The sequence below is a fragment of the Coffea eugenioides genome, chromosome 6 (genome assembly GCF_003713205.1).
Source record: "Coffea eugenioides isolate CCC68of chromosome 6, Ceug_1.0, whole genome shotgun sequence".
Classification (NCBI taxonomy): Eukaryota; Viridiplantae; Streptophyta; class Magnoliopsida; order Gentianales; family Rubiaceae; genus Coffea; species Coffea eugenioides.
In genome coordinates, this window is record NC_040040.1 from 4,246,591 (window position 1) to 4,270,661 (window position 24,071).

The 24,071-nt window shown below is 36.0% G+C and overlaps 3 protein-coding genes across 8 annotated transcripts; 2 read left to right on the top strand and 1 right to left on the bottom strand.

The window, feature by feature from the left end:
* Positions 1-726: 726 nt before the first annotated feature.
* Positions 727-3,202, top strand: LOC113775128 (peptidyl-prolyl cis-trans isomerase CYP18-2). Its single transcript, XM_027319878.1, has 6 exons — positions 727-908; positions 1,052-1,147; positions 1,281-1,342; positions 1,779-1,912; positions 2,351-2,435; positions 2,863-3,202. Exons 1-6 carry the CDS (start codon positions 837-839, stop codon positions 2,906-2,908), a joined length of 495 nt encoding a protein of 164 aa, XP_027175679.1. The 5' UTR covers positions 727-836; the 3' UTR covers positions 2,909-3,202.
* A 249-nt stretch (positions 3,203-3,451) lies between these two features.
* Positions 3,452-16,968, bottom strand: LOC113774763 (probable UDP-N-acetylglucosamine--peptide N-acetylglucosaminyltransferase SPINDLY). 2 transcript variants are annotated; one of them, XM_027319378.1, is made up of 18 exons: positions 16,666-16,968; positions 15,232-15,666; positions 13,570-13,731; positions 13,298-13,473; positions 13,104-13,179; positions 12,212-12,340; positions 11,764-11,883; positions 11,610-11,678; positions 11,447-11,528; positions 10,048-10,142; positions 9,782-9,846; positions 8,227-8,425; positions 7,764-7,958; positions 6,617-6,711; positions 6,396-6,531; positions 6,065-6,282; positions 4,806-4,933; positions 3,452-4,374 (listed from the first exon to the last, which is right to left on the bottom strand). In XM_027319378.1, the coding sequence occupies exons 2-18, from the start codon at positions 15,640-15,642 to the stop codon at positions 3,932-3,934; spliced, it is 2,799 nt and encodes a 932-aa protein (XP_027175179.1). In that variant the 5' UTR covers positions 15,643-15,666; positions 16,666-16,968; the 3' UTR covers positions 3,452-3,931. The 2 variants fall into 2 exon arrangements, with proteins under 2 accessions (XP_027175179.1, XP_027175181.1); XM_027319380.1 differs by lacking the exon at positions 16,666-16,968 and having other exon boundaries at positions 14,940-15,306.
* Positions 16,969-19,803: 2,835 nt separating this feature from the next.
* LOC113776100 (vacuolar protein sorting-associated protein 55 homolog) lies at positions 19,804-23,879 on the top strand. 5 transcript variants are annotated; one of them, XM_027321181.1, is made up of 7 exons: positions 19,804-20,070; positions 20,654-20,660; positions 20,739-20,790; positions 21,998-22,037; positions 22,150-22,234; positions 23,411-23,482; positions 23,643-23,879. In XM_027321181.1, the coding sequence occupies exons 1-7, from the start codon at positions 20,052-20,054 to the stop codon at positions 23,707-23,709; spliced, it is 342 nt and encodes a 113-aa protein (XP_027176982.1). In that variant the 5' UTR covers positions 19,804-20,051; the 3' UTR covers positions 23,710-23,879. The 5 variants fall into 5 exon arrangements, with proteins under 5 accessions (XP_027176982.1, XP_027176976.1, XP_027176977.1 ...); XM_027321175.1 differs by having other exon boundaries at positions 19,810-20,070; positions 23,411-23,879; XM_027321179.1 differs by having other exon boundaries at positions 20,048-20,070; positions 20,747-20,790; positions 23,411-23,879.
* The last annotated feature ends 192 nt before the right edge of the window (positions 23,880-24,071 follow it).

Below are 24,071 nucleotides of genomic sequence, written 5' to 3' on the forward strand. Positions count from 1 at the left end.
AATGCTATAAAATAAAAGGGTATTTTTGTCCAAATTTTTTAACATGTTGAGTTGAATTATTTATGGAGGTAAAGTGACTAAAAGATAATGTTAGGGGTTAAACTAACAGCAGTGATATAATTTAGGGGATAAAATGATAATAATCTTTTTTTTATTTACATAGCTTCAGTGCTTCACCCTTCATGTACTAAAAAAAAAAGGGCATTGAAACGCCAAAACAATAAAAGTTGTACCAATAGTTTCATGTAATTAGGTGTATTTAGATTTGATACGAGCTCATTCTTAAGAGAGACAAACAAGCCTAAATGAAATTAATTTTTTTTATCAACTTATAAGTTTAATCGTACGTGACTTGATCATAGTTCAATCCCGAGCAATTTTTTTCTTTATCTTTGTGTAATTGATTCGACTCATTTTTCCTTTTTTACTTAAATTACTAGCATCAGAATTGAAAATGCATAAATAAAGAATTAATGAAAAAAAGCATGGTTTATTTGTTTCAACGGGTGACAAATATATTTCTTTACGACATAATACATACTAAACTATGTAAACATCCGCACGATGGTATCATTATTGAAAGAAATTACTAGAAGGAAGAATTAATACTAAATAATAACTCACCTCCTTAATTTCAAAAATGTTCATATTTTATATCTATCGCTTGTTCACGTCCTTTTGCTAGTTGTCTTTTTAAGAGTGGACTCATTTATTGGGCTAGTGTGATGATCTATTGGGGGTGTCGTTGATAATTAGCGCTGTATGGTTGAGTAGTCCTCTCAAGTCTAAACAGTCAAAGCCTCTGAGCATTGGAGAAGAAGGAGAAGGAGGGAGAGATGTGGGCAAGCTCAGAAGGAGGAGCCCCGGAGGTGACTCTGGAAACCTCCATGGGCTCCTTTACCCTCGAGGTACCCCTTCCTACTCCTCCTTTTTTTCTTTTTCTTTTTTTTTTTTGAATCTCCTCTTCCCTTTTCCCTACCTATGCATCTCAGTTCACACTCTTGCCCTAACATCAATATTTTTTTACTAATAATTTTTTTTTTAAAAAAAGATGTACTACAAGCACGCTCCGAGGACTTGTAGGAACTTCATAGAGCTGGCTCGTCGAGGCTATTACGACGACGTCAAGTTCCATAGAATCATCAAGGTTGCTTTCTATCCCCATTCTCATTTTTAATTATTTTTACTCCCAAATCCCATGTTAAATATTGTTGTTAATTTTCTTTACGTAAAATAAAATAATACGATTGGATGCTTTATTGTTGGATATTGTGAAGTAGGATTTCGTAGTGCAAGGTGGAGACCCTACGGGCACTGGCCGCGGTGGCGAATCCATCTACGGGTATGACCTATTTTCTTCCGTTCTTTTTGGGAGGGAGTCGTGGTATAAATTCAATGTCATGAAATTTTTTCTGCTCTAATATTTTTTTTTTCTTTGCTTTAAGAAAAGTATTTTTTGTCCTGCTTTCACCTGGTGAAGTCTAGTTTGCGCAATAATCAAGACTATATATGTTTTGTACACGTGTGTGTTTGATTTTCTGTTTGGGATAGTCTTATTGAAATACATGGTTTCTTGGCTGCAATTTGTGGTATGCATTGATGATTTACTCTACATATCAAATGGATTCCCTGAAGACATTTGGATAACTAACCTTGTAGTGGGGTTGTATAGTCTGCGCTCGATTTTTCATTATAACTCCTCCTCGTGTTTTGCTATGGATTAGTGTTTTCGACATAGACCCTGGAAGGATGTGATTGTAACTTCTTATGATTGGCAGTCCCAAATTCGAGGATGAGATTACTCCGCAGCTTAAGCATACTGGAGCTGGTATCATATGCATGGCAAATGCTGGTCCAAATACTAATGGAAGCCAGTTTTTCATTACCTTGGCACCTGCACAGTCACTTGACGGTAATTTATGCTTCCCCTCACGTTACAACCAGATTTCAGTACTAAGTATCTCCCATTAATTATTGTGTAACTTGCACTTTTCATCGATCTCTATTAGCCTACTTTTTTTTTTTCAAAGGCAATTCTTCTTGCTGGGCACGAATGTTGTTTCTCAACTGATTTGAGATGGGCAAGCAAAACCCTTGTGTACCTGCCTTCCTGTAGTAGTGCAGAATTTTCCCCTCCTCCTTCCTCATTTGGTGCTTCTTTTTGTTTTTTGTTTTTCTTTTTCTGGGGGTGTTGGGGTTCAATTTTGCATATGTCTCCCCATGCTGCAGGACTCATGAGCTTGCTTGTCCAAAGTCCCAAATTTCTTTTTCAACATCACCTACTGGTCCAGTCAGTGTACGAATCATCAGCAGTTGATGAAGACTTGTATTTTTTTGTTTGGGTGCGCAGGGAAACATGCAATATTTGGAAGAGTATGTAGGGGAATGGAAATTGTCAAGAGACTCGGCAGTGTTCAGACTGACAACACGGATAGGTTTGTCTTTCTTGATCATGTTATTGACTGCTTCTCTTGTGCAGTGTAAGGAATGAACCGTTGCTGTTCCATCTCTAGCCATAGGCTCATAGTCTCGATTCATAGATTTACCCTTTATTTTTTATGTTAGCAAAGATTTTGTGAGCGGTTGCATTTTTTCAACTGAGCGTTAGATCTTTTGATCTAATTCTTTACATTTTGAAGTGGTCGTTGCCCATCTATTTGCAAAAGATTACAAAATACTAATCGGCATTGCGTCTCCTATTAAATATTATTTCCTTTTTCGCTTGACTTGAAGTTCCCCAAATTGCAGTGAAATAGCATTCTTTCGTGGACATTTAAACTGTCTTGCGATTTCTTTTACATCTTGCTTTCTTAAGCTGTATAGTTGAAATTTTTTATGACTTCATATTTTCTTATTTATCAGACCAATCCATGATGTGAAGATACTGCGGGCTGTAGTCAAAGATTGATGTATATCGTGTGGCTCGAGTATTCGAGGTTCAGCAGTTACAAGTAGAAACAAGTGATTGAAATTCAGAAATGTCAAAACTATTGGTAGGGTTTTTTTTGTTTTTTTAAATCAAAGGGAAAAAAAAAAGGAACTCTTTGGAAATGTTGCAACGGATATACTTTGAAAAGGGTTTAATTTGTGGTTCTAATTTGCTCCCTTCTTCATCTGATTTTTGGTTTTCCCTTATTGTTATTCAATGTCATGAATCTTGAGCCTCATTTCTCATAATTCGACAGCAGTGCCATTCTCCTCTTTTTTTTTTTCCAATCCTTTATGGTCAAAGTGAAGGGCGCCTAGTGCATGAACCAGCAAGGATCATTGCAAAGGTAAAGCTCGATTTCCCCACCCTTTCAGCCTTCGGCTTGAGTACTAATAATCTCTGAAGAGCGTGCTGGCTTTTAAATTTCTTAAGGCAATGAAATACTCGCCAGCAAAGTTAGTTCAAGATGTCCAGTCTACTTCTTGATGAATTCTTGAAGCTTTCAATAATATGATCCATCAGTCGACGCTAACTGGTCCACAAATTTATATTAAAAAAATTCCTTCAAAAGCGCTCAATATGATATTCGAAGATCCTATATTTTACAAAATCCCCATCTCTTTTGCTACTGGGGTAGATGTAGATGTAGATGTGGAATGTCATACCTTAATACAAATACCATATGATCACCTCCGTGTCGCTATAAGCTATACTCCTCCTATACCTTAAGCAGGTTAAGTTTTTTCGGGTAAACAATGCCGCCATCATCCTACTCGTGAAAAAATCTGGGCCTAAACACTGAGCAACACTTGGTTGCCACCATGGCTAACGTGAGTACTAACACATCAAGCCTCAATTCAATATATGATACAGAAGGCTCGATTTAAAAAGAGCAATTGCAGATTCTAACGCACAATCAAATCTCTCCAGAAAATTCTTCAGTTACAGGCCTTCATATTTTAGACTAGCCACAACGTGCCTCAGGTAAGCTGTCATCTTTGACTAAACCCCATTTTCTTCAACAGATGAGGGGTGGTTTATTATGGAAGATTGCCCCAGACTGAGTCCATTAACCATAACTGATCCAAACGGGCCATCATTAGATGTAGAGATCCTCGTGGGGTCTGAAAATTTGATAACTGGCTCTTCTGGAACTACCTCTTGTTCATGTGAGTTCTGTTGCTGCGCCTGCTCCCGTGCCTGCTCTTTCTTTAAAAGCTCCATCCACCTTAAGGACGGCACGTCATCCTTGCAGTATCTGCGCCACATATTCCTGTAGGCAGACTCTAGGCCCTGGGTAAACTTAGGTCCGTCACAAAGAGGTGACTTGGACATAAGATCTCGCAAACCTCTTCTCAGGTTTGAGAGAGCGGTAACATCTGTTGCTAACTGTACAGCCTGTTGCACATATTCATCTTCATTCTTAGCAACCAGGTTAGGTAAACCTGCAACCCAATGGCCATGAAAAAAATCCATGACGTTGACATAAAACTAAGATATTAGTTAAAGCTCCACGTGTGCTAAAAGGCCCATAAAGTTCTGCTCACAAAATGAGGCACACAATTTCTTAGCAAATACAAGTGATGCAGAAACAATGGACATATGCTTATCATTCTAATTTTGATCCAGAAACGATGGACATGCGCTTATCATTCTAATCTTCCTCCCTCTATACCATTTTTCAACACACAAAAGGGTTGGGAGAACTGTAACATCAATGCAATGAGCCAGGATATTATCCAAAGCATGCCATCTACTGGTGTCATCATCATGTAAATATTTCTTTACCATTTTTTCTTCATTCCGGTTAGTGTAATTTTATGAGAGTTATCTAACATGGCAATGAAACTAAGAAAACTCACAAGAAGTTACTTACCAACAGTATTTAGTAGACTAACACCGACATTATGTGCATGCACTGAACCTCCCATGGTGACACATGGAACTCCCATGTAGAGAGATTCACATGTTGTGGTTGTTCCAGCATAAGGAAATGTATCCAAGCTACACATAACAATGATAAAGATCAGTCAGTTTTGCCAAGTCATAAATTGAAAAGAATCTCAGAGCTTGTTCAGAATAACAATCTCAATATTGCTTGCAAACAATTGGCAAAAATAATTATCATATCATATAAAACAGAAAAAAAAAAATTAAAAAAACCCTAAAGGTTTCATGTTTGAAATTGCCACTTTATGCATTGCTAATTAATGTTAAAAGATTGCTTAACTAGCTTTTCATTCTCATTTTGAAAGATAAAATGGCTACACAAGGACATTGAAGCATTAGATTAAGTAGGAAGCCTTTTGATTTGATTTCCCAGTCTGCCATGAAACTGAGGGCACAAAAAGTTCCTAACAGACTCGCAAAAATAGGTAGATTTAGCCGACACCTCAGTTACAGCATTATCAGCTTGCTGTCGAAACAATGACTCACAAAGCACAAAAACAAATGAAACCTTGAATTCCTTTTTCTCCATGAGACTCGCAAAAAGAGGTAGATTTAGCCGACACCTCAGTTACAGCATTATCAGCTTGCTGTCGAAACAATGACTCACAAAGCACAAAAACAAATGAAACCTTGAATTCCTTTTTTTCCATGCTACTTACAAGATAAACACGCAACTTAATTACTTTTTAACATTTTTTTAATTCTTGTGGTTAACATTAGGCAGAATTTTTTTTTCATTTTTGTGCTTTTTTTTGGGAAGGGGTGGGGGGGAGGTGTTTCTTTTCTTCGAGGCTTCCTGTTGGAACTAACGTATTCGCATACATGTGCCAGACTTGTATATCTCAAAGACAAAGAATCATCCAGGAACAGGAGCACCAGAAAACATAACTGATAGAGATTTTCTTGTTCTCTTTATCCAATTTTTTCATTTTAAAATTCTTTGTAAGTGTCAGTCTCGCCAAACAAAACCCGCTTTTTAACATTATTCCAATAACAGCACAAATAAGGCTTAACTAACATGGGAGGAGGGCTTGATTGGGTGGTAAGGGGGGAGGGATTGTAAATAGGAGGTCATGGGTTCAAGACCTCCCACTTACCAAAAAAGAAGAAGAAGAAAGAGGCTTAACTAACTCATTTTAGAAGAAACGAAATACTAAGGTTGGTTTTTAGCAATGGAGTAATTACCTTATATCCATGAGAGAATATGCTTGCATATGATCATGATTGAGAAGAATTAACGGCAAAAGGTCTACACGGGTCGAATCCAACCCCAGCTGCTCTAGTGTTGAAAGAAACCTTTGTCTCACACTATCACAACAAAAAGGTTTACACTTTACGATAAGCCGAGAATTTGGAACTGCACGTAGAATCCTTGCCCAAACTTGGAGCACTTTAGGTGTTATCTAATGTTAAGAGAACAATAAAAACAGTATGAATAAAACCAGCAGCCTACCAAAAACCCACTTGAAGACCAAGGTTACTTTACAAGTAAGTTTCTTCAGACAGACATTAATACCTTTGCCAAATTGTTAAAGCTACCAAAAGTGACGAAGCCGTTGGACAGAGCAGGAGTGGGAGATACTGGCCCAGCTTCAGGGGAAGGCGTATAACAAAGAAAGCATGCTGGTAATCTTACTAATTCCTCAACATGTCTGCCATAGGTATCAGTGATCAAAAGAAGACACAAATGGATCCAGTAACAAATTTTAACTAATTTAAGACCAAAGGATCACCTACTTCTGCTTAGTATCAGGAGAATCGGCCAAGGGATCACTGATTCTGTAATCAATGGTGGGCAAACCAGTTGTATTTGGATAGCCAATCCATGTTACCTATCACACAAGGACAAATACAGAAAATAATTCACAAGATTAGCAATCAACTGACAAGAGGCACCAGATCAAGTTACCCAAGAATTGATGCAGTAGTGTCTCAATAAACTCATACTAGTAAGGCTCGCGATGTCATTTCAGGAAAGAAAAAGGGGAAAAACTTACCCACCAAGTTAGCTAAATGAAAGGACTGAAATAAGATAACTATTGGCCACCACATTCTTTACCCGATTCCCTCTTTGTGTGTGCGTGTGTGAGAGAGAGAGGAACAAAATTTTACTTGGTAGACAAATAAGTCGAGGCAAACATGACTGCTAAAGTTGGCCAAGTCTCTAACAATTGAAGTTGGTAAAGGGGATAAAACAAATTTTCTCAAAAAGAAAAAATAAAAAGAAAAGACCCCATAATGATACTCATGAGCTTACATACCAAAAAACCAAAAGGAACGGAATTTGTAAACCACGGTTAATTTCATCCATTTACAAAATAATATGCCAGGAGAAATCAACAGCAAAAAGACACAGAAAAATGTCACATGTCAAAGATATTTGGCAGATATCCTGCTCCTGATACGGAAAACCAACAGATGCATTGTACAATAGATTATCACCACCAGTATGAAGTAAGCTGCATGATTCAACCACAAACAGAGTCAAACCAGCAGATGGTTGCAATTATAGCTCAAGGTTGAAATTTTTTGCATGTAAAATTCCATTCGGTAATATTTCAAATAACTGACAAGGTTTAAGATAGAATTACATGAGTAAGGAAATTCAAGTCCCCTCATCCTTATTACACCTGTTTTCTGAATGATAGCAGCAAGTCTAAGAAATCTTAAATAACAGAGCTTCATTGCAACTCTAGAAACAATTTCGTTTGTCACGCTAGAAGATCAATGAATATGCCAACAAATTGGTTGGCAGACTATCTATCTATATTAAGTTAAAGGAATTCAGGCAGAGTTCTAACAGTTAAAAACAGACTCATAGGAGAACTGACACAGACAAACATAGAAGAAATGGTGATAAGCCAAGTGTTTGCCTCAAAAGTACCTGAACAGGAGCAGGCCGACAGGCCATCATTCCCAACTTGTTGTTTGCAGTATGACCAGTAAGTTCAACCAATATATCAACCTTATCTTCTCTAACCATATTGGCAACCTTTTTCTCATCGACCCCATATATGTCTCTCCATATACCACCCTTTTTCAAGACTCTGTCTCTAAACCTAATTGTCTTTGCATCTGCCTGTCACATTGTACAGAACATATTAACAAACCTCAAAGCTTAAAACAGCTATAATGCAGCTTTCAAAGGGATAAAGAGTCAGGAAAGCACAGTCTATGTTAATGCATTGCACTCAATAGGAATGGCTATAACAACAGAGAAAATCACCAAGAAGTACAAGACAACTGCAACATGATCCAACACCAAGAAGTACATGACAACTGCAACATGATCTAACACAATGCTAGCAATCATGAATAGTCAGAGAGAAAGTTGCAACTCTTTGTACCTTTACGACTGCTGAATAAACCACAACCTTGTAATTTTCATAGTCATGATAGACAAGAGGTGCTTCAATGAAATATGACACAGAATGTGTAAAATAATCAGGAGACACGTATCCAATGGTAAGTGTCCTTTCTGGATCTTTAGGGTTGTCCCATGAGGTGTACTGGGAATATAACCTCATGAAGCGACTGCCCCACTCCCTGCATGTAAAACTTTGAATTAAAATAAGGCATTGGATAATGTCAAAAAGGGATTCTAGCACTCCAAATAACTTGTACAGCTTCAGAAAGACAAATTCAGCCTGGCAACAAAATATACAAGAAATTGTAAAAGCAAGTGGATAGCCAGTATTGTGGACAAAGATATCCAATGAACCAAAAAAAAAAAAAAATCATCAGCTAAGCCCATGATGACATGCAGTATCAACATATGAAAAAAAAAGGTGAAACTTTCAACATGGGTGTTTAGATTTAATAGTTTATCTCAATGTTACATCATGAGATTTGTACACATAAAATTTGCAGGAGCAAATATATAATAGGGGGAAAACCCTTGATTCTCCCAAATCATCTAAAGTGCAGTTAAACTTAACACGTAAAGCAGAGAAGGAGAAAATGATGTTACTAACAAAAGCTTACCAGAAAGTAAAACAAATGATGTTGCAAATAAGAATTCTTGATGTTCAACAATTTACACCTTAATTTGACAGTACATGATCGTCAAGCAGCATACAATCTCATGATAGTTCCCCTACTCTTATCCTCGGAGGAAAAAAAGTAGCAAAAGGAAAGGGATCTAAACGTAGTGCATTATGTGAGATCTTCTTCCAATTCTCATATGGATTTCATGACAGAAGATACTAATCACTTTAGGATCAACCATGCAGGGGCAGCAATACATGTAAAAGGTCACACATAAGAGTGATGTCGGACATTGTGGATGGCCAATTTGTTCAGGTTCAAGGTTATCTGTTCCCACATCTGAATGAAGTTCTCCAAGTTCTTCAACAAAAACTAACAACCTTGCCATATTTCCGGCCATTACATCATTTCCAAAAGCAACAACAAATGATTGAGAAACCAACACCCCCACAAACAACCTTCTCATAGCCACAAACAGCTTTACATCAAATCACCCAAAAATGATCTGCTGACAGATCTTAGAAGACAAGTGCTTACCACATAGGTTTCAACTGTTTCCATCTAATGTAATTGATATATTCATATATCATCAGCCTTAATCTAGCCAACAGGATATTGGGCAGAAAAATAATGTAGGGCTGGGGCACAAAACAGGCCAAAAAGCCAAAACAATAACAAAATTCCAGAGTCAAATTAGATATTTTACTTTCTACTAACCTATCTTTCAAAATAACCTGAGCTACATAATAATCATTATAGTAGGAACAACACTGACATCAACTATGCCATTGTAAGCATGGTTTGTGTTCAAACAACTCGCACAAAAGCTCCAGGAAAACCCTTATGCATAAAGAATGCAGCTTGCACTGGAAAAAGCAAAGAAAAGCAACATATATGTGTGATAGCAAACTCAACCTGTGAGCCTCATATAGTTTGTCATCTGTTCCCTCATTTATGTAGTTCATTGCAAGCAGTCGATTCTGCAAAAGAGAAAACCAAATGAAGTATCAGAAAATGAGGGACAAAGGATGAGTGTAGCTAGACAAACAAGACTAGAACTTAAAAAGTCAGAATGTTGCACAAGAAAAGAGAAATGAGTAAGGAGCGGGATGCTATTGCATGGTACAAGAAGCATTTAGAGTTGACATAACTTTATGCTTTCATATCAGGAAAAAAAATACCTGGCCTGCATTACGAGAATCAGGATCAATTTTAAGGCACCGCTCATATGCATCAATAGCCAGAAATATACTGCCTGCATCTCTATAAAGAACTCCTACACCAAAAAAAGAAACTATCACCAACAAGCCAATTAATACCAAAAAAAGAAGGGGGGAAAATGAGAAAAGGTAAAAGAAAAGAAAAAACTCAAAACGTTAGACATAATACTATGACATAGAAGATAACAAGCACAGCTTTATTGAAGAAAATTGAGGAAAACAGTCCAGCATAAAAATTTTTAACTTCAAACCACTTTGAATGCTATAAAGATGCACATACATGATAATGCAAGGCCCATCCATTTGGTGGTCAGTTCTGTCATCTCTTTTTTCTTTTTTTTTAAAGAAATTATAAAACAAGGAAGAAGATATGATTTACCCACTCTGTTCTCCCCCGAACCCCCCGCCCCGGGTCCTACACGTCAAAATAGTTCAAATATGATATGATTCCAATTTTAGAGAAGCAAAAATGATGCGAAGTTAGCTGCTAGGCTTTTGGAACCAACTCATAATGGGAAAGCCTCTGATCTGCCTTCTGTCTATCTACTTGTTTTTGGCCATGGACAGTAGGAAGGGAAATTTCCTGCTACCATTTAGCCTAGATTGCAAAGGCATCTAGCCATCGAACACGTCATTTACGCAAACATGCTGAAGTACAAATTATTTTAAGTCCAAATGCTCTATACCAAGCGCAAAGCATTTTCTCCAATCCCCAAAAGCCATTAGGAGAGCTATACAAGCCCAGACACCACTTAATGCAAGTCAGGTCATTATCTAAATTCATGTCATCCCCATGCCCACTGGGAAAGTAGAAATAGTGAAAGCTAACCAATGGACATAAGAACCACAAAGTCAGCCTGGTAACATTGTTGAAATTAAAAAGTACATTCCAGGAGATTCTGTTGCTAAAAATGCGAAAAATTTAATTTCCAGAAATTATTTATGTGATAAGTCAACATCAAATTTGAGATACAGATATTGCTTTTGCCTCATTAAAGCGCTCTGATGTCCACATAAAACGACCTAAGGACGAATATCTAAGCTGCCAATATTGAAAGATCATCAAAACAATCTACACTCCACCTTCAAGTTTATTACATAAACCCCGAACTCTTTCCATTTAGAGCCTAAAATGATCATTCAGGAGAGAGAAACAATACAGGAAAATTCAGTGATATATTAACTAGGGGAAAATACACTGACAGAGAACTACAGAGGAATAATATGAAGGTAGTTTCATCTTAAGGGAAAAATACACTTACAGAGCAATAATGCGGAAGTAATTGAGAGAATGAACAAAATTAGGTAGGTGAATGCATAAAGACAAGATAGATGTATATGACAGGGAAGAGACAGGGACCTAAATTGTTATATGCTTCTGCATATGTAGGGTTGGCAACAATTGCTTTCTCAATCATGTTTGCAGCTGCATCCATTTTACCCTACAGGTAATCATGTATGCAAATCATTATCTTACAAACACTTCCTCTTTAACACTGAAATCACTGGCATGGTTAATAAACCTGAACAGTGTAAACTACTCCAAGATTGTTCAATGACTGAGAGAAGTTTGGTTTGATTGACAAAGCCATCTGCAAAATAGACATTAAAAATTCTGTAAACACACAGATAAGAAAGTGACTCAATTATTATAAATGCATCAAGCACCAATATTGCCTGGTAGCACTCCACTGCTTTATCAAGGTTGTCTCGATCCTTGTATATCACCCCTAAATTGTTGCATGCCTCTGCACAATGAGGATTGAAGTGGAACGCAAGCTCATAAAACACGATTGCCTGCAAAATAAATTCTTTTTACAAATCTCTCATGCTATAAACTTAAGATGCATAAATATATGAAGAGGAAACTGCCTGGAGAAAGGACATTCAGATAAAGTAAAATGAATAATTAATGACATGTGACTTACAAAAAAAAATTAATGGCATATAGGCCAGAAGTTAAATTTTTTTACAGGATTAAGTAAATAACTTCCAACAATGTGCAGGAAGCAATACCAAGAAAAATGGATGTCACAGAGAAAGCAAGTGGAATCACATAATTTCAATCACCAACTGCCATATCTAACCTTTTCATAAAAGATTAAAACAAAACAGCACACATTACCATGTCAAACTTAAGCATTTCACCATAAGCAACACCCAGATTGTACATTGCATCTGCATAATGCCAATTGTAATATAGCGCCTTTTTGTAGTATGCCACACCTTGATTGATGTCTCCCTCCAATTTGACCTGGATGGCGGTAGAAACTAAGAATCCAATATTAAAGAAGATGAGTTCCAAATTTGCAGAAATAATCTATTTAAGATTGACGATATTTTCCTTGACTTAATAGAAAAAGGACCACCAATTTACAGCAAAATTGGCACCATTATTGCCCCAGAATTAAATTTCCTTGTCTTCCGGACATGATGTTGGCCATCATTCTAATTACTGTTCCTCCACTCTGTAGAGTAAAATCTATACCTCTGATTTTACCATTAAGCGCTGTAGGTTTTTGGAGTTTCATTTATAAGTTGTCAGTTTAGTTCTTCAACCCCTATTTCTCATAATGAATCAACATTCATTCGGTCATTAACTTGCCGCTTCTTCTCAGCTCTTCTGTATTAAGGTTGTGCAGGATATTCTCTTGGTCTTCACTAGATAACCTAGATTGCCTCACAAATTTAGGTGATCTTTACTTCTCTGATTCTTCTAGCATCACATCATATTTCTTAAATGAGTGCACTCCGAATGACGTAAAATGAAGAAAACACCAACAAAAATCAGTGGCATACATTTTCATGTTCAAAAAGCAACTGTTCTAGCTTACAATCAAAAAGAATGAATCAGGACAGCCATTTGGCACTTCTACATCAAGAGCGACTGAAGGCAGAACCCCAGAAAGAAGGTTAAGATGTTCATTAAATTCTAAATAATAGGCCTAAGATATAGTCCTGTGCAATCTCCAATCAGGTAACAGAGAATGAGATACCAACAATACTATCTTAATTACCTTTGTGCCTAAATCTGTCAAGGCAATTGCCATGTTATTCTTCGCAATCTCAAAGTTTGGAGACACAGCCAAGCACCTAAAATACATGGAAAAATACCAACAGAATCAGATGTGCAGATAAATCCTAATCTACATTTTAGTGGGGAAGGGGGAACAACAGAAAAGGAAAGATCATATAAAACACAGTGGCGGACCTCTCATAGCAGGCAATTGCTGACTCCAGATCACCTCGGTTTTTATAGATGACACCCATGTTGCAATATGCTTCAGCATACATAGGCCTCTCCAGTGCAGCCTTCTCATAGCAATTAAGGGCCACATCATATTGCATCATTTCGGAATAGACAACACCAAGGTTATAATAAGCTGGCTGAAAGAATGAAAATCCATCACGTTAACAATGAAAACTGAAGTTATTGAACAGGAACCAGTGATCAAAAGGCAGGAGGAAGAAAACATGAATTACAGCATAATGTGGATCTATTTTGATTGCCTCATAGTATTTTTGGATTCCCTCCTGAGTGTTACCAGCAAGCTTTAAGCTTGTACCAAGATCAGTTAGTACAATCGCTAGGCATTCCGCCGCTGGCTTATATGAAGGATCAGCCCTAAGAGCTTTCTGATATGACTGCAAAAAAATGAACAAGTATAACACTATTCAGAATGAAAGTAATCTAGCCAGCTAGTCATTTGAAATTCCAGTTCAGCTGTCTGGAAAACCAGTATCAGAACATGTGCCTTGCCCCTACGGTATGGAGGAACAGTCAGGCATTAAATAGGAAAACTCTTCACGCACTGGAGCAGCTCTGACAAGAGGTTTAGTACAGCAAGAAAAGTGAAAGCAACTATGAATTATCAAACCTAATAACCAGAATTGAAGTTTAATTACCAAAACATAAGATGAATTTTGTAGCTTTATAATGGAACTTGAGTTTTTTGAAGTTTTATGAAGATTTACATATATTTATCAATCCTCAACCTTGGATCCAAAAATCTGTCTTTTGTTTCCCTTGATTCCAACTTTTCTAAAACTATGAGTTGTTTCCTCATATGCCGCTCGCCCAAACCTTCACTTTTGCATACAAAGTGTTTTCGAGAAACACTGGGTTTGTTTGGATTGCGGTTTATTTGCCAAAATATATTTGCTTACATCATCATTACAATTTCCAACACACCTTTTTATCTTCCCAATTACCTTTTTATCTCACATACATTACATCACAAAAAGTGCTACAGTAAAAATATCTCTAATAATTCACAATCCAAACAAACCCAGCTATTTGTTTGTCATCAATTTTAGGCAAAAATCACTCAACAGCTTCATAACTTATTCTCATTCGCTTGAATGTTCTTTCACAATGATGTTTTAATAAGTAACAGAATATTTGTCTTAAAATTTCAAAAGATTATATCTTGAGACCTTTTCAGGAAGAATTTCTTTGCATCTTAAAATAATACAAACCAGAACATCAAGAGAAAAACTTCAAATTTAAGCAAACAAAATACACTTACAAATAGCAAACAGAACAGCCAAGTGTATTTCATTTTCAGAAGCCACTTAATCTCATTCAGTTTCCAAAACTCGGCAGTTAATGCACATATGAATTTTCCCAAAGAGAAGTTCCAGTTTCAGTCCCTCAGACTGTGGTTTTGCCTTAATTTGATCTATATCCTGATATGTCCAGATGAAGAAGAAAAAGTCGTTGCAATATCAATTTAAACTTCTTCCCGCTTTTCTACTGTTAGAGACGATTCAAGATTAAATGCAACAAGAAGCAACAGTGACAGTGACTAATTTATGTAAATCAGATCCAAGTCAGAGAGGGGGAAACATACACCCATGTGATAGACATATCGAGTGTATGCAAATTCAGACCAGCTCATCCAAATGTATACGCACATATATAGAGAGGGAAAAGTTTCCAATAGTCCAACGTGAGGACGATTATGCATGAGGAAACTCAACATGGTAAATCTAGAAGCCAAAGTTATGGTTATACAAGAAGTTGTAAGAGATAAGGGAAATAACAGTAGAATAAGACCAAAAAAAAATAACTGAATAGGGCAAAGTAATAACAATGTAAGTGCTTTTTAGACGAAATAAATAACCAAAATGCGAAAAGCATACTTCAGCAGCCTCCACAAGGCGGCCCTCTTCCTTGTACAAAATGCCACAATGTGTGAGAGCACATGAATTTTGCGAATCTAGTCTGATGGCTTCAGTAAAGCTCTCAAAAGCAAGCCTACCCATATTCTGCATCTGCAAGCAGATTCCTTTACCAATGTGAGCTTCAACATTTTCACTATCCTTCTCCAATACACTCTCATATATCTGAAGTGCCTCAACAAACTTGTTTCTGGAGCGGAGAATATTGGCATAAGACAGAGCATCCTTCCCTTCAAAGATCTTCTTTACAGGACTATTGCTAACTTGACAACCTCCAGAAACTGTAGAAGGCTGCCCTCCATTTAAAAAACCATTTTCACCAGCCAAATCTCTTTCTTTCACATTGCCATTATCTTTATCCGTCCACGCCATTCAAATATGCTTCAAACCAACTCCCTGGTATAGTTCCAGAGTAAGTTGTTCGTTAGAAAAGGAAGATTTAAAAGTTATGCCAAGTGAGACAACTTCCCCCCAGACAACATAGACATTACTCAAGTTTACTGTATTGACAAGTTATGCCCCAAGACTGCTCCCCCCAGACAACATAGACATTACTCAAGTTTACTGTATTGACAAGCTTGAACCCCATCTCTCCACATAATGCGACACCAAGTCGTTTGCTGTCCCATTTTCTTTTTCTTTTTTTGGGTGTTTTGTCGAAGTGTAATAGACCAAGCTAACATTTTGATATGCGGAAAGTTTATAATTTTATCAAAAGGTTGAAATGCAAACTTGAAGTTGTATAGTTGCTAACTGAAAAAAAAAAAAAAAAATTGACCGACAGTTTGTGAGGACATACAAAAGTAATTTTTCTAAAATCAGTCATATAGCCACGTAATAATCAGAACACCGCTGAAATTTCTAACATATGCTCACGGCAATTCCAGAATACAGTGAACTGTACGCATACGTAATAAGCATTTCACGAAAAACATTCTTTTCAGAAAAAGAACCTGAATTTCAGCTCTAAAAGCACATAAAAATCCGCATTTCACATCCAAACCCAGCAATCAATCCTATCATCAAATTCTCGAAACCCTAGAAACTAAACCCGAAGTCATTTTTTGTTATGTCAGACATCCAAACTGTTAAAAAAAGCACCATTTTGGCTAACAACAATTAGCAGTTAAAAAAGCAAACCAACTAAACCGTCATTACGCATTAATTAGACTACAAAAAAGAAAGCCCTAAAAACCAGCGGGCTAATAGCATTACAGCTTCTAAACTCATTATTTAAACCCCTAACAGGAATCTGGCAACTATAGCGGAAACCACAAAGTTGAACAAGAAACAACACGTGCATTAATCTTTAAAATTTCAATCAATAATGCAAAAAAGATTCAGCTGAAGCAAAAAATAGGGGGCAAAAGTACAATTAGAGAGAAAAAAGCTTACCTTTCAAAAACTCCGAGAAAGAAGCTTGCGATGGTTGGCTCTATACTGGGAACCAGTAACATATATAGTTGACTGTGCTATACCTGTTACTTTTGTTCGTTCCTTTTTTCTCTTCTTGTCGTTTTTTAAGGAACTGCGTCTGGAGTATTAAAAATAGTGGAAAACTGTAGAAGAAGAGAAGGCGTTTTAAGACGAGACGGTGGGGTGGGGCTGGGGAGTCGTGGGGGGGGCGGCTTTTGGGCTTTGTTTCTCTCTCCGACAGTAAGGGGTGTGTGTGACTGTGATGTCTCCCAAGCTCCGGAGCCTCCCCCCTTGGTGGGTGCTCGTCGGTTGCTATTTTGCCCACCATATACCAACCGTCTTTTTGACTTAATTAACCCTACTCCTTTTGCCTATTTGCTTTTCTGCCCACCGGGTGGTCCACGCCCCTATGCCCTTTGCCCAATCGATCAAATTCGTCCGTCAAACACTAAGACGGTGGCGAATTCGCTAGTTACTGTGCTACGACCAGGGGCTATTTGGGGTTTTTAAGTCGGGAATACGTTTCTTGCCTATGACCATCAATAGTGGTGCCGGTTCTCTCGTTTCCCCGATGCCGTTGCGTAGATAGACCCAGTTAGTAAATATGAACTGTATACTTTTCACCCTTTTAGCTAAAGAGAATTTCAAAAACCCTCGTTTAGGATTATCGGGGGAAAAAAAAAAAAAAACCTTCCTTTAAAACTACTTCTTTAAAGTTTTAAAGATATCACTCAACTTTCATATCAGTGAGGTGGATCCATTAATGAGCATCATAGCACATGAATTCACAAAATGATCTTAAATACTTTAACAATTTTTAGGCCAAACATTATAAAAAATAAAATTTTAAAACAAACCACGTAAATCTTATATTGTAATCAATTTGATAGAAAATTCAACATAAAACAACACAAAATGGTAGAATTGGGAGAAAAATATATCTCTACGTTGTATTATTATTATAAGAATATTTTAATAATACAAGGGTAAGACAGTTACAAAAGTATGGTTTTATGAAAGATTAGTGATTTTTTTTTTTTTTCACATGTGATTTGTTTTAAACTTTAAAAGTGTCAAGTAATATTTACATAAATCTAAGGGAAGTTTCCAAAAAATTCTGTAGCTAAAAGGGGTGGAAAATATACCGCATCACAAGTTCGAGGTGCAAAAATATGCATTTAATAGTTAGAGAATTAAAAGTCGATGAGTTTAATAGTTTGAGGGCCATCCAGATTTTTTACTCTAGTGTAGCTAAAAGGGGTGGAAAATATACCACATCACAAGTTCGAGGTGCAAAAATATGCATTTAATAGTTAGAGAATTAAAAGTCGATGAGTTTAATAGTTTGAGGGCCATCCAGATTTTTTACTCTAGTAAATATTCGTAGTATACCTATGTAATATATATATATATATATATTCATTCTTACACATAATTCAAAAATTTTTCTATTTTTTATATTTTAAAAATATTCATACTTTTTAATTAATTATGTAAAACACATAATAAATTTTTGACATATTATACTTCATGGATTATAATTCAATTTTGAAAATTTTTAAATTTTGAATAAAGACAATGGCTTATCTTCTTGGTTATTTATAAAAGAACATTGACATATAATATAATTCTGTAGATTTATACATATAAAAGTAATGAGGTGATGAAATTCCAATAAATTTACCATCTCCTATACAAGGACACGAGTTAAAATTAGTATAAATATAGCACATTCTTTAAAAAATATATAGAAATTCTAATTGTATTTTAAGTTTTATAATTTTTAAATATATTCATACTATTCGTGTAGAAATTTATATGCATAAATTTCATTGAATACGTATTTTTGTGCTAACCTTTTAATCATACTTTCGAAAAAAAATCACATAATATTCATACATACAACACATCTCAGGGAATTGTTGGGTTGGGTAGTTTGGTGGAAAGGATTGTAAGTAATATATAATAGTTTCAAAACCTCCCACTTACATGAAAAAAAAAAAATGTGTTTGAATATTAGATTATTTGGGATTATTTTTTTTTAAATACTGTAATACCTTTTTGATGTGATAAATGTGAAATAAGAAGGTGATTAAAAATATATTGATGATACATGTAAATAAATTTTTACAAATAATCTATTATCCAAACACTCGTATTTATATCTGTTCCATATTTCACGAACTATGCATGTAGAAGGCATACCACCTTAAAATAAAGTGGGTTTTATGCAGTTAAATAAGACATTTGATTGATGCAATTTTAAGATAACTGACAGGTTTTCATACGTCAGGAAGAATTGAAATTTTGATTCCCAATCTATAGGTCATGCGCAAAAAGTAGTCCCCAATTTGTTTCATAAAACAAATTTGGTCTCAAATATAACAAAATTTGGGAAAGTGAACAATTGACGGATTTTGTTTAATTTTTGTGAGAAAGAGGTCACATGAGATCACGTGTCCGCACTTAAAACACCTTTTTCATTTTTTTTATGTGAAAACTCTTAAAAAATTATCTGCAGCTTTCCTTTTAATCTTTAATAATGACCTAATGTTTAATTATTTCTGTTGAGTAATTAAAAGCTTAAGTAGTAACCACATTGTCTAAAATTCAACTATAAAACATTTAAAATTACCATGAAGTTGTTTGGTACATTATTGGGGATAATTCATATAACTTTAAACCAAAAAATCCTCGTCATTGTATTATATTTTCTTCCTATCTTCGTAACTATTGTTTTGTATTAAGCTCTATCTCTTTTGAACCTGGTCTTCTAAATTCAGCAACCTAGGCATAAGACGAAAGGGGTTTTTAGCAATCAATAAATCAAATGTTTTGATATCGACAATATATTTAATTCAAAGTATTTTCTTTTTCTTTTTTCCTAAAAAGGTGTGTCATGACTCGTAAGCATTTATCATACACATACATACAATTTAAATAATTATATTCACATTTATTACCCTCTGTATTTAGTATTTAGTGATTCACTAAAATTGAATTTTATTTTCTGCAAAAAAATACCTAAAATTAGACCCCAAAAATAAAAAAAAAAGATGTGGAACAAAAAGCGAAAAAGAATAGTTTTACCATTTAGGACCGCGGCAACCCGGTGCACAGCAAATATATACAGATGTAACTTGAACTTTGGCTTCCAAACTCTGGAATGTCCAGTTTAAAAAAGAAATTGGCAAAAGTCATGAAGGGAAAGTAGCTTCCGCTGTGCTCCATCAACTCTCACGGTTTCACGGCTTACCTGTTCCGTCCTCTTTGTCGATCGTCCTCCCATCTTCTCCTGCAAAGTCGAAAACCCTGATTTTACTAAAATATCTGCAACTTTTGCCCCCTTTTGATCCTGCTCAGCTATGGCGATGACCGTTGAAGGTACACGCTTATTCGATTGACTTTTCGCATTTACTCAACTGCTCTAACGCAGTGCTGTTTGATATTATTATTATTAAGTATTTTGTCTAATTTTGCAGTTGACTAATTAACTCAATTTCAATTGTTAACAGTACTCTAGAGTTCTATCTTTTTGATAATCAGGATTGCTTTTGTATATGAACGTTATTATGAGATTGTTCTAGTCTTTAATTTCACGAAATATGAATGGACTTGTGTGAACTAAAAGCCCAGGTCCGCGTATATTGAAATTTTAGTGGCTGACTTCTGTTTTTTTTTTTTAAATTTCTTAACGCATTTTCACGCTTTATATATCGTAGTTCTGCCATCGAGCGTGAATTATTGCAATTTATTAATCCTATTTGAGTAGAGAGAGCAGAGAGAAAGTGGAGTATTTTATCTAAATGACGGGGAGATTTAGATTTAGTAGTTGTTGGTTTCAAGCGGACATTGTATCCCGTTGGTTGCATTTTGATATGTTTGATATTTCAAAGCGCTAACACTTCTTCTTTGGTCGTTCTAATCGGTTTCCTGGGGTTCTTGTTTCATGGTGCTCGCTCATCGGATGCAGTGTAAGTTCGATGTTGACATTTGGGTTTGTTCTGAATTTCTGATTTAGTTTTAATTCTAACTTTACTCATACGTATCAGGCTTGCAGGGCTTGCTTTTATGTTCTCAGCTAGCATATTGTTACAGATCCTGGTAGGTTTTATGAGCTATTTTAGGGTGATTGTTTTGGATACATTTGTAGTTTGTGAGAGCGATGTGCTTTTAGATGTCTTTGGATGGTGCAACTTTCTTCTGTAACAGTTTGTTCAAGTCTTCATGCCTGTTTTAGTAATTAAGTTCTATCATGGGTCGAGGTTTTCTTTGATGATTTTTTTGTGCAATCTCATCCCTCAACCAGCAGTATAGCTAGTCTTGACCTTAAATCTTGGAAGTTTCTGAGAATCGCCTAATCTGTTGTGTTCATAGGATATAATTTTCTGATATCATGGCACTGTTGTCACTTTTAATTTTTTTGGCTAGAAGCCTTGCTTCTTTGCCATGTGGTTGGTCTCTTGAACAGAATATGTGGCTTAGTCACTCATAGTGTCATCAGTCTGGCTCTGTAGCTGAGATTTTATACTCATCTTGCTGATTTCATGATACCTAATTTGTTCAAAGAAAGAACCCTTCATGAGATGTATAAACTGTGAGAAAGATTGAGATCAAATCTCTCTCTCTCTCTCTCTCAACTTTCGGCATATCTAAATATTAAAAATTTAAAATTATCTTTTTCTTGGCCTATATCAGTAGGAATTTAAAAATTATTTTAACAAGTTAAGAGCACTGGTTGCTCGATACAAACAAAAGAATACAACTCTGACTATAATTTTAATGAAAAACTAAAGAAAAATGATCTTAGCATATTCATTTTGTGAATGTGAGGCTGGCTAGTCTGCTTAACTTTGAAATTGATATTCAGAATTCATCATGCATGAAATGGTTGAAATAGATGTTTCAATTTGCTTTCTAAAGTGTAGATCTGGTTACCATACCCCATCAATAGACCGAACCACTAAATGGTGCCTGTATATTGCTGTTGAGCAATTGAAGTTAGTGTTTTAGTCATATTTTCTCACAGATGAAACAGAAGGATCAATAGAAAGAGGGAATTCTGTTAGTATACCAATTATATTACAACTTTATAGAGTGCAAATTTTCAAAATCATCAATTAGGTAAAGGAGAAATTTGCTTTTCACTTTGCAAACTTTTGATTAGACTCTTTTGCTAATGGATTTTGAAAGATTTATGTTCTATTTTAAATGGTTGATTTTTCTTCGCCTCTGTGCATTAGTGCGTAGTTGTGCAGTTGTAAACTTGTACTTTCGCTTGTTGCAGTAAATTTTCTATTCTTCTTTACAGGCTTGTGCAATATACAGTAACTGGTGGCCATTGTTATCAGGTTGGTGGGTTAATGCCGTTTTTTCTTGTAATGCAAAGAGTAATAACATTTAGGAGGTGTAGTTATTGAACACTGTTTCTTCTGACTTACTGACCAGTCTTTGTTTTTTCAGCTCTTATGTATGTTCTAGTGCCCATGCCTTGTATGTTCTTTGGTGGTGGGACTACTCAGTTCTTAACTAGTCGTGACGGTGGAGGGTGAGTGATCTTAAGGAAATGCAGTTAATTTTGTGTACTGTGTTTGCAAGTTTTGCATCAACTATATGTTTGGCAAAGGTTCACCACTTTTTATGTGTAGCTTAGTTACTTTGCTGCTATCCTACATGGGGTGCTTTTTTATGTCTAATCACAAGGTCAAGGACATGCAGTTAATTGTGTATTGTGTTTGTAAGTTTTGCCCGAAGTATATATTTGGAAAAGGTTCACCACTTTTGATGTGTAGCTTGGTTAGTTTGCTGCTATCCTACATGGAATGCTTTTTTATGTCCAATCACAAAGCTGAGGACGTGCAGTTAATTTTGTGTATTGTGTTTGCACGTTTTGCACCGAGTATATATTTGGAAAAGCTCACTACATTTTCTATCCAACTTAGGTACTTTGCTGCTATACTCATGGGATGCTTTTTTATGTCTAATCACAAACTTGGTGGCCTTGTGACCTTTTCTTTTTTGTTTATTCCTAGTTAGCCGTCCAACTTGATTGCTTCACCCCGAAGCTTGATAGGAGTGGTCCATCAAGTCATTTAAAAATTCGTTTTGAGATTTTTCGTAGCACTTAGAATATTAAGTTGACATGCAAGAAACATTTTTGAGGCATTTTCTGTCACTCTTATTTGCCACAGATGTTTTCGAAGAATTTGAATTTCTGAATATTCTTGGCCTGCCTTCTTGTTTGATTTTTGGTGTATGAGGTCTCATTCTTTTTCATATAACGGTTGCTGCTATCTGTTCCTTCTAGTAAGCATTCCCTTCCAAGTTCATACTTTTAGAGCTTGCTGATATTCATTGCTTTAACATGTTTCTGTTCTGGAAACACCATCTCAGTATATGGTTATTTGGTTGCTCTTAAGAGGATGCTGCGCTGCATCTTCCCCTTTTCTTTCCTTCACTGATTTATTGTGGAGATGAGTTTGTTTGGAAAGACAAAATTTGCAAGATTTATTTCAGATTTTGTTTTGCTTGCATCATACACACAATTTCCAATCACCTTTTTATCTCACATACATCACATCACAAAAAGTACTACAGTAACAAGATCAAATAAATCATCCAAATAAATTCTTATCCAAACAAACTAATTGATTTCTGTTGGTTTTGCTCCAGATTTCTGCTGTTTTTTGCACTGTGTAACTCGGACTCTCTTCTTTTCTCATAGATGGATAGATGCTGCAAAGTTCTTAACAGGGGCATCAGCAGTGGGGAGCCTAGCCATTCCAATCATTCTCAGGCATGCGAATCTGATTGGAACCGGAGCTATGTTCATTGAATTTACTTCTTTCTTCATATTTGTGTGCACTGTTTTGTGTTTCCACCGTGCTAGTCTTGAAGATGAATGGTGATGGTAATGACGCAATAGTCTTGTAAGTTTGCATGTTGATCGCTTGCAGGTGCTCTAACAGACAAATGAAGAATAACATTCGGAATGAAGTGGAGAATGTTTTCCCATGTATATAGCTAGAACACAAGTTCTTTTCTGAATCTTCATAATTTATTAGGTTCCCTCTTCCACAAGTTGTGATATGAATTTTATAACGGGATTAGATATTATTGCTAAGAGATCAGTAAGACCTGTTACAAACACGTGCAGACATAATCACATAAGAATTGTGTATTTGTTGCATGTACTGGAGATAGTAGTGTGGTTTGGTTCCCGTAGGAAAGGAAAGGAAAGGAAGGAAGGAACCCAAAAAAAAAAAAAGGGGGATAAAAAGGTCCGGTTGCTTCCGTTCCTTATTTCTTCTCAACTCCTTTATGCAAAATGGGTACACCTCAGTGATCCACGTGTTCCGTTGAATTCTTTTACAGCAGCTTCATCG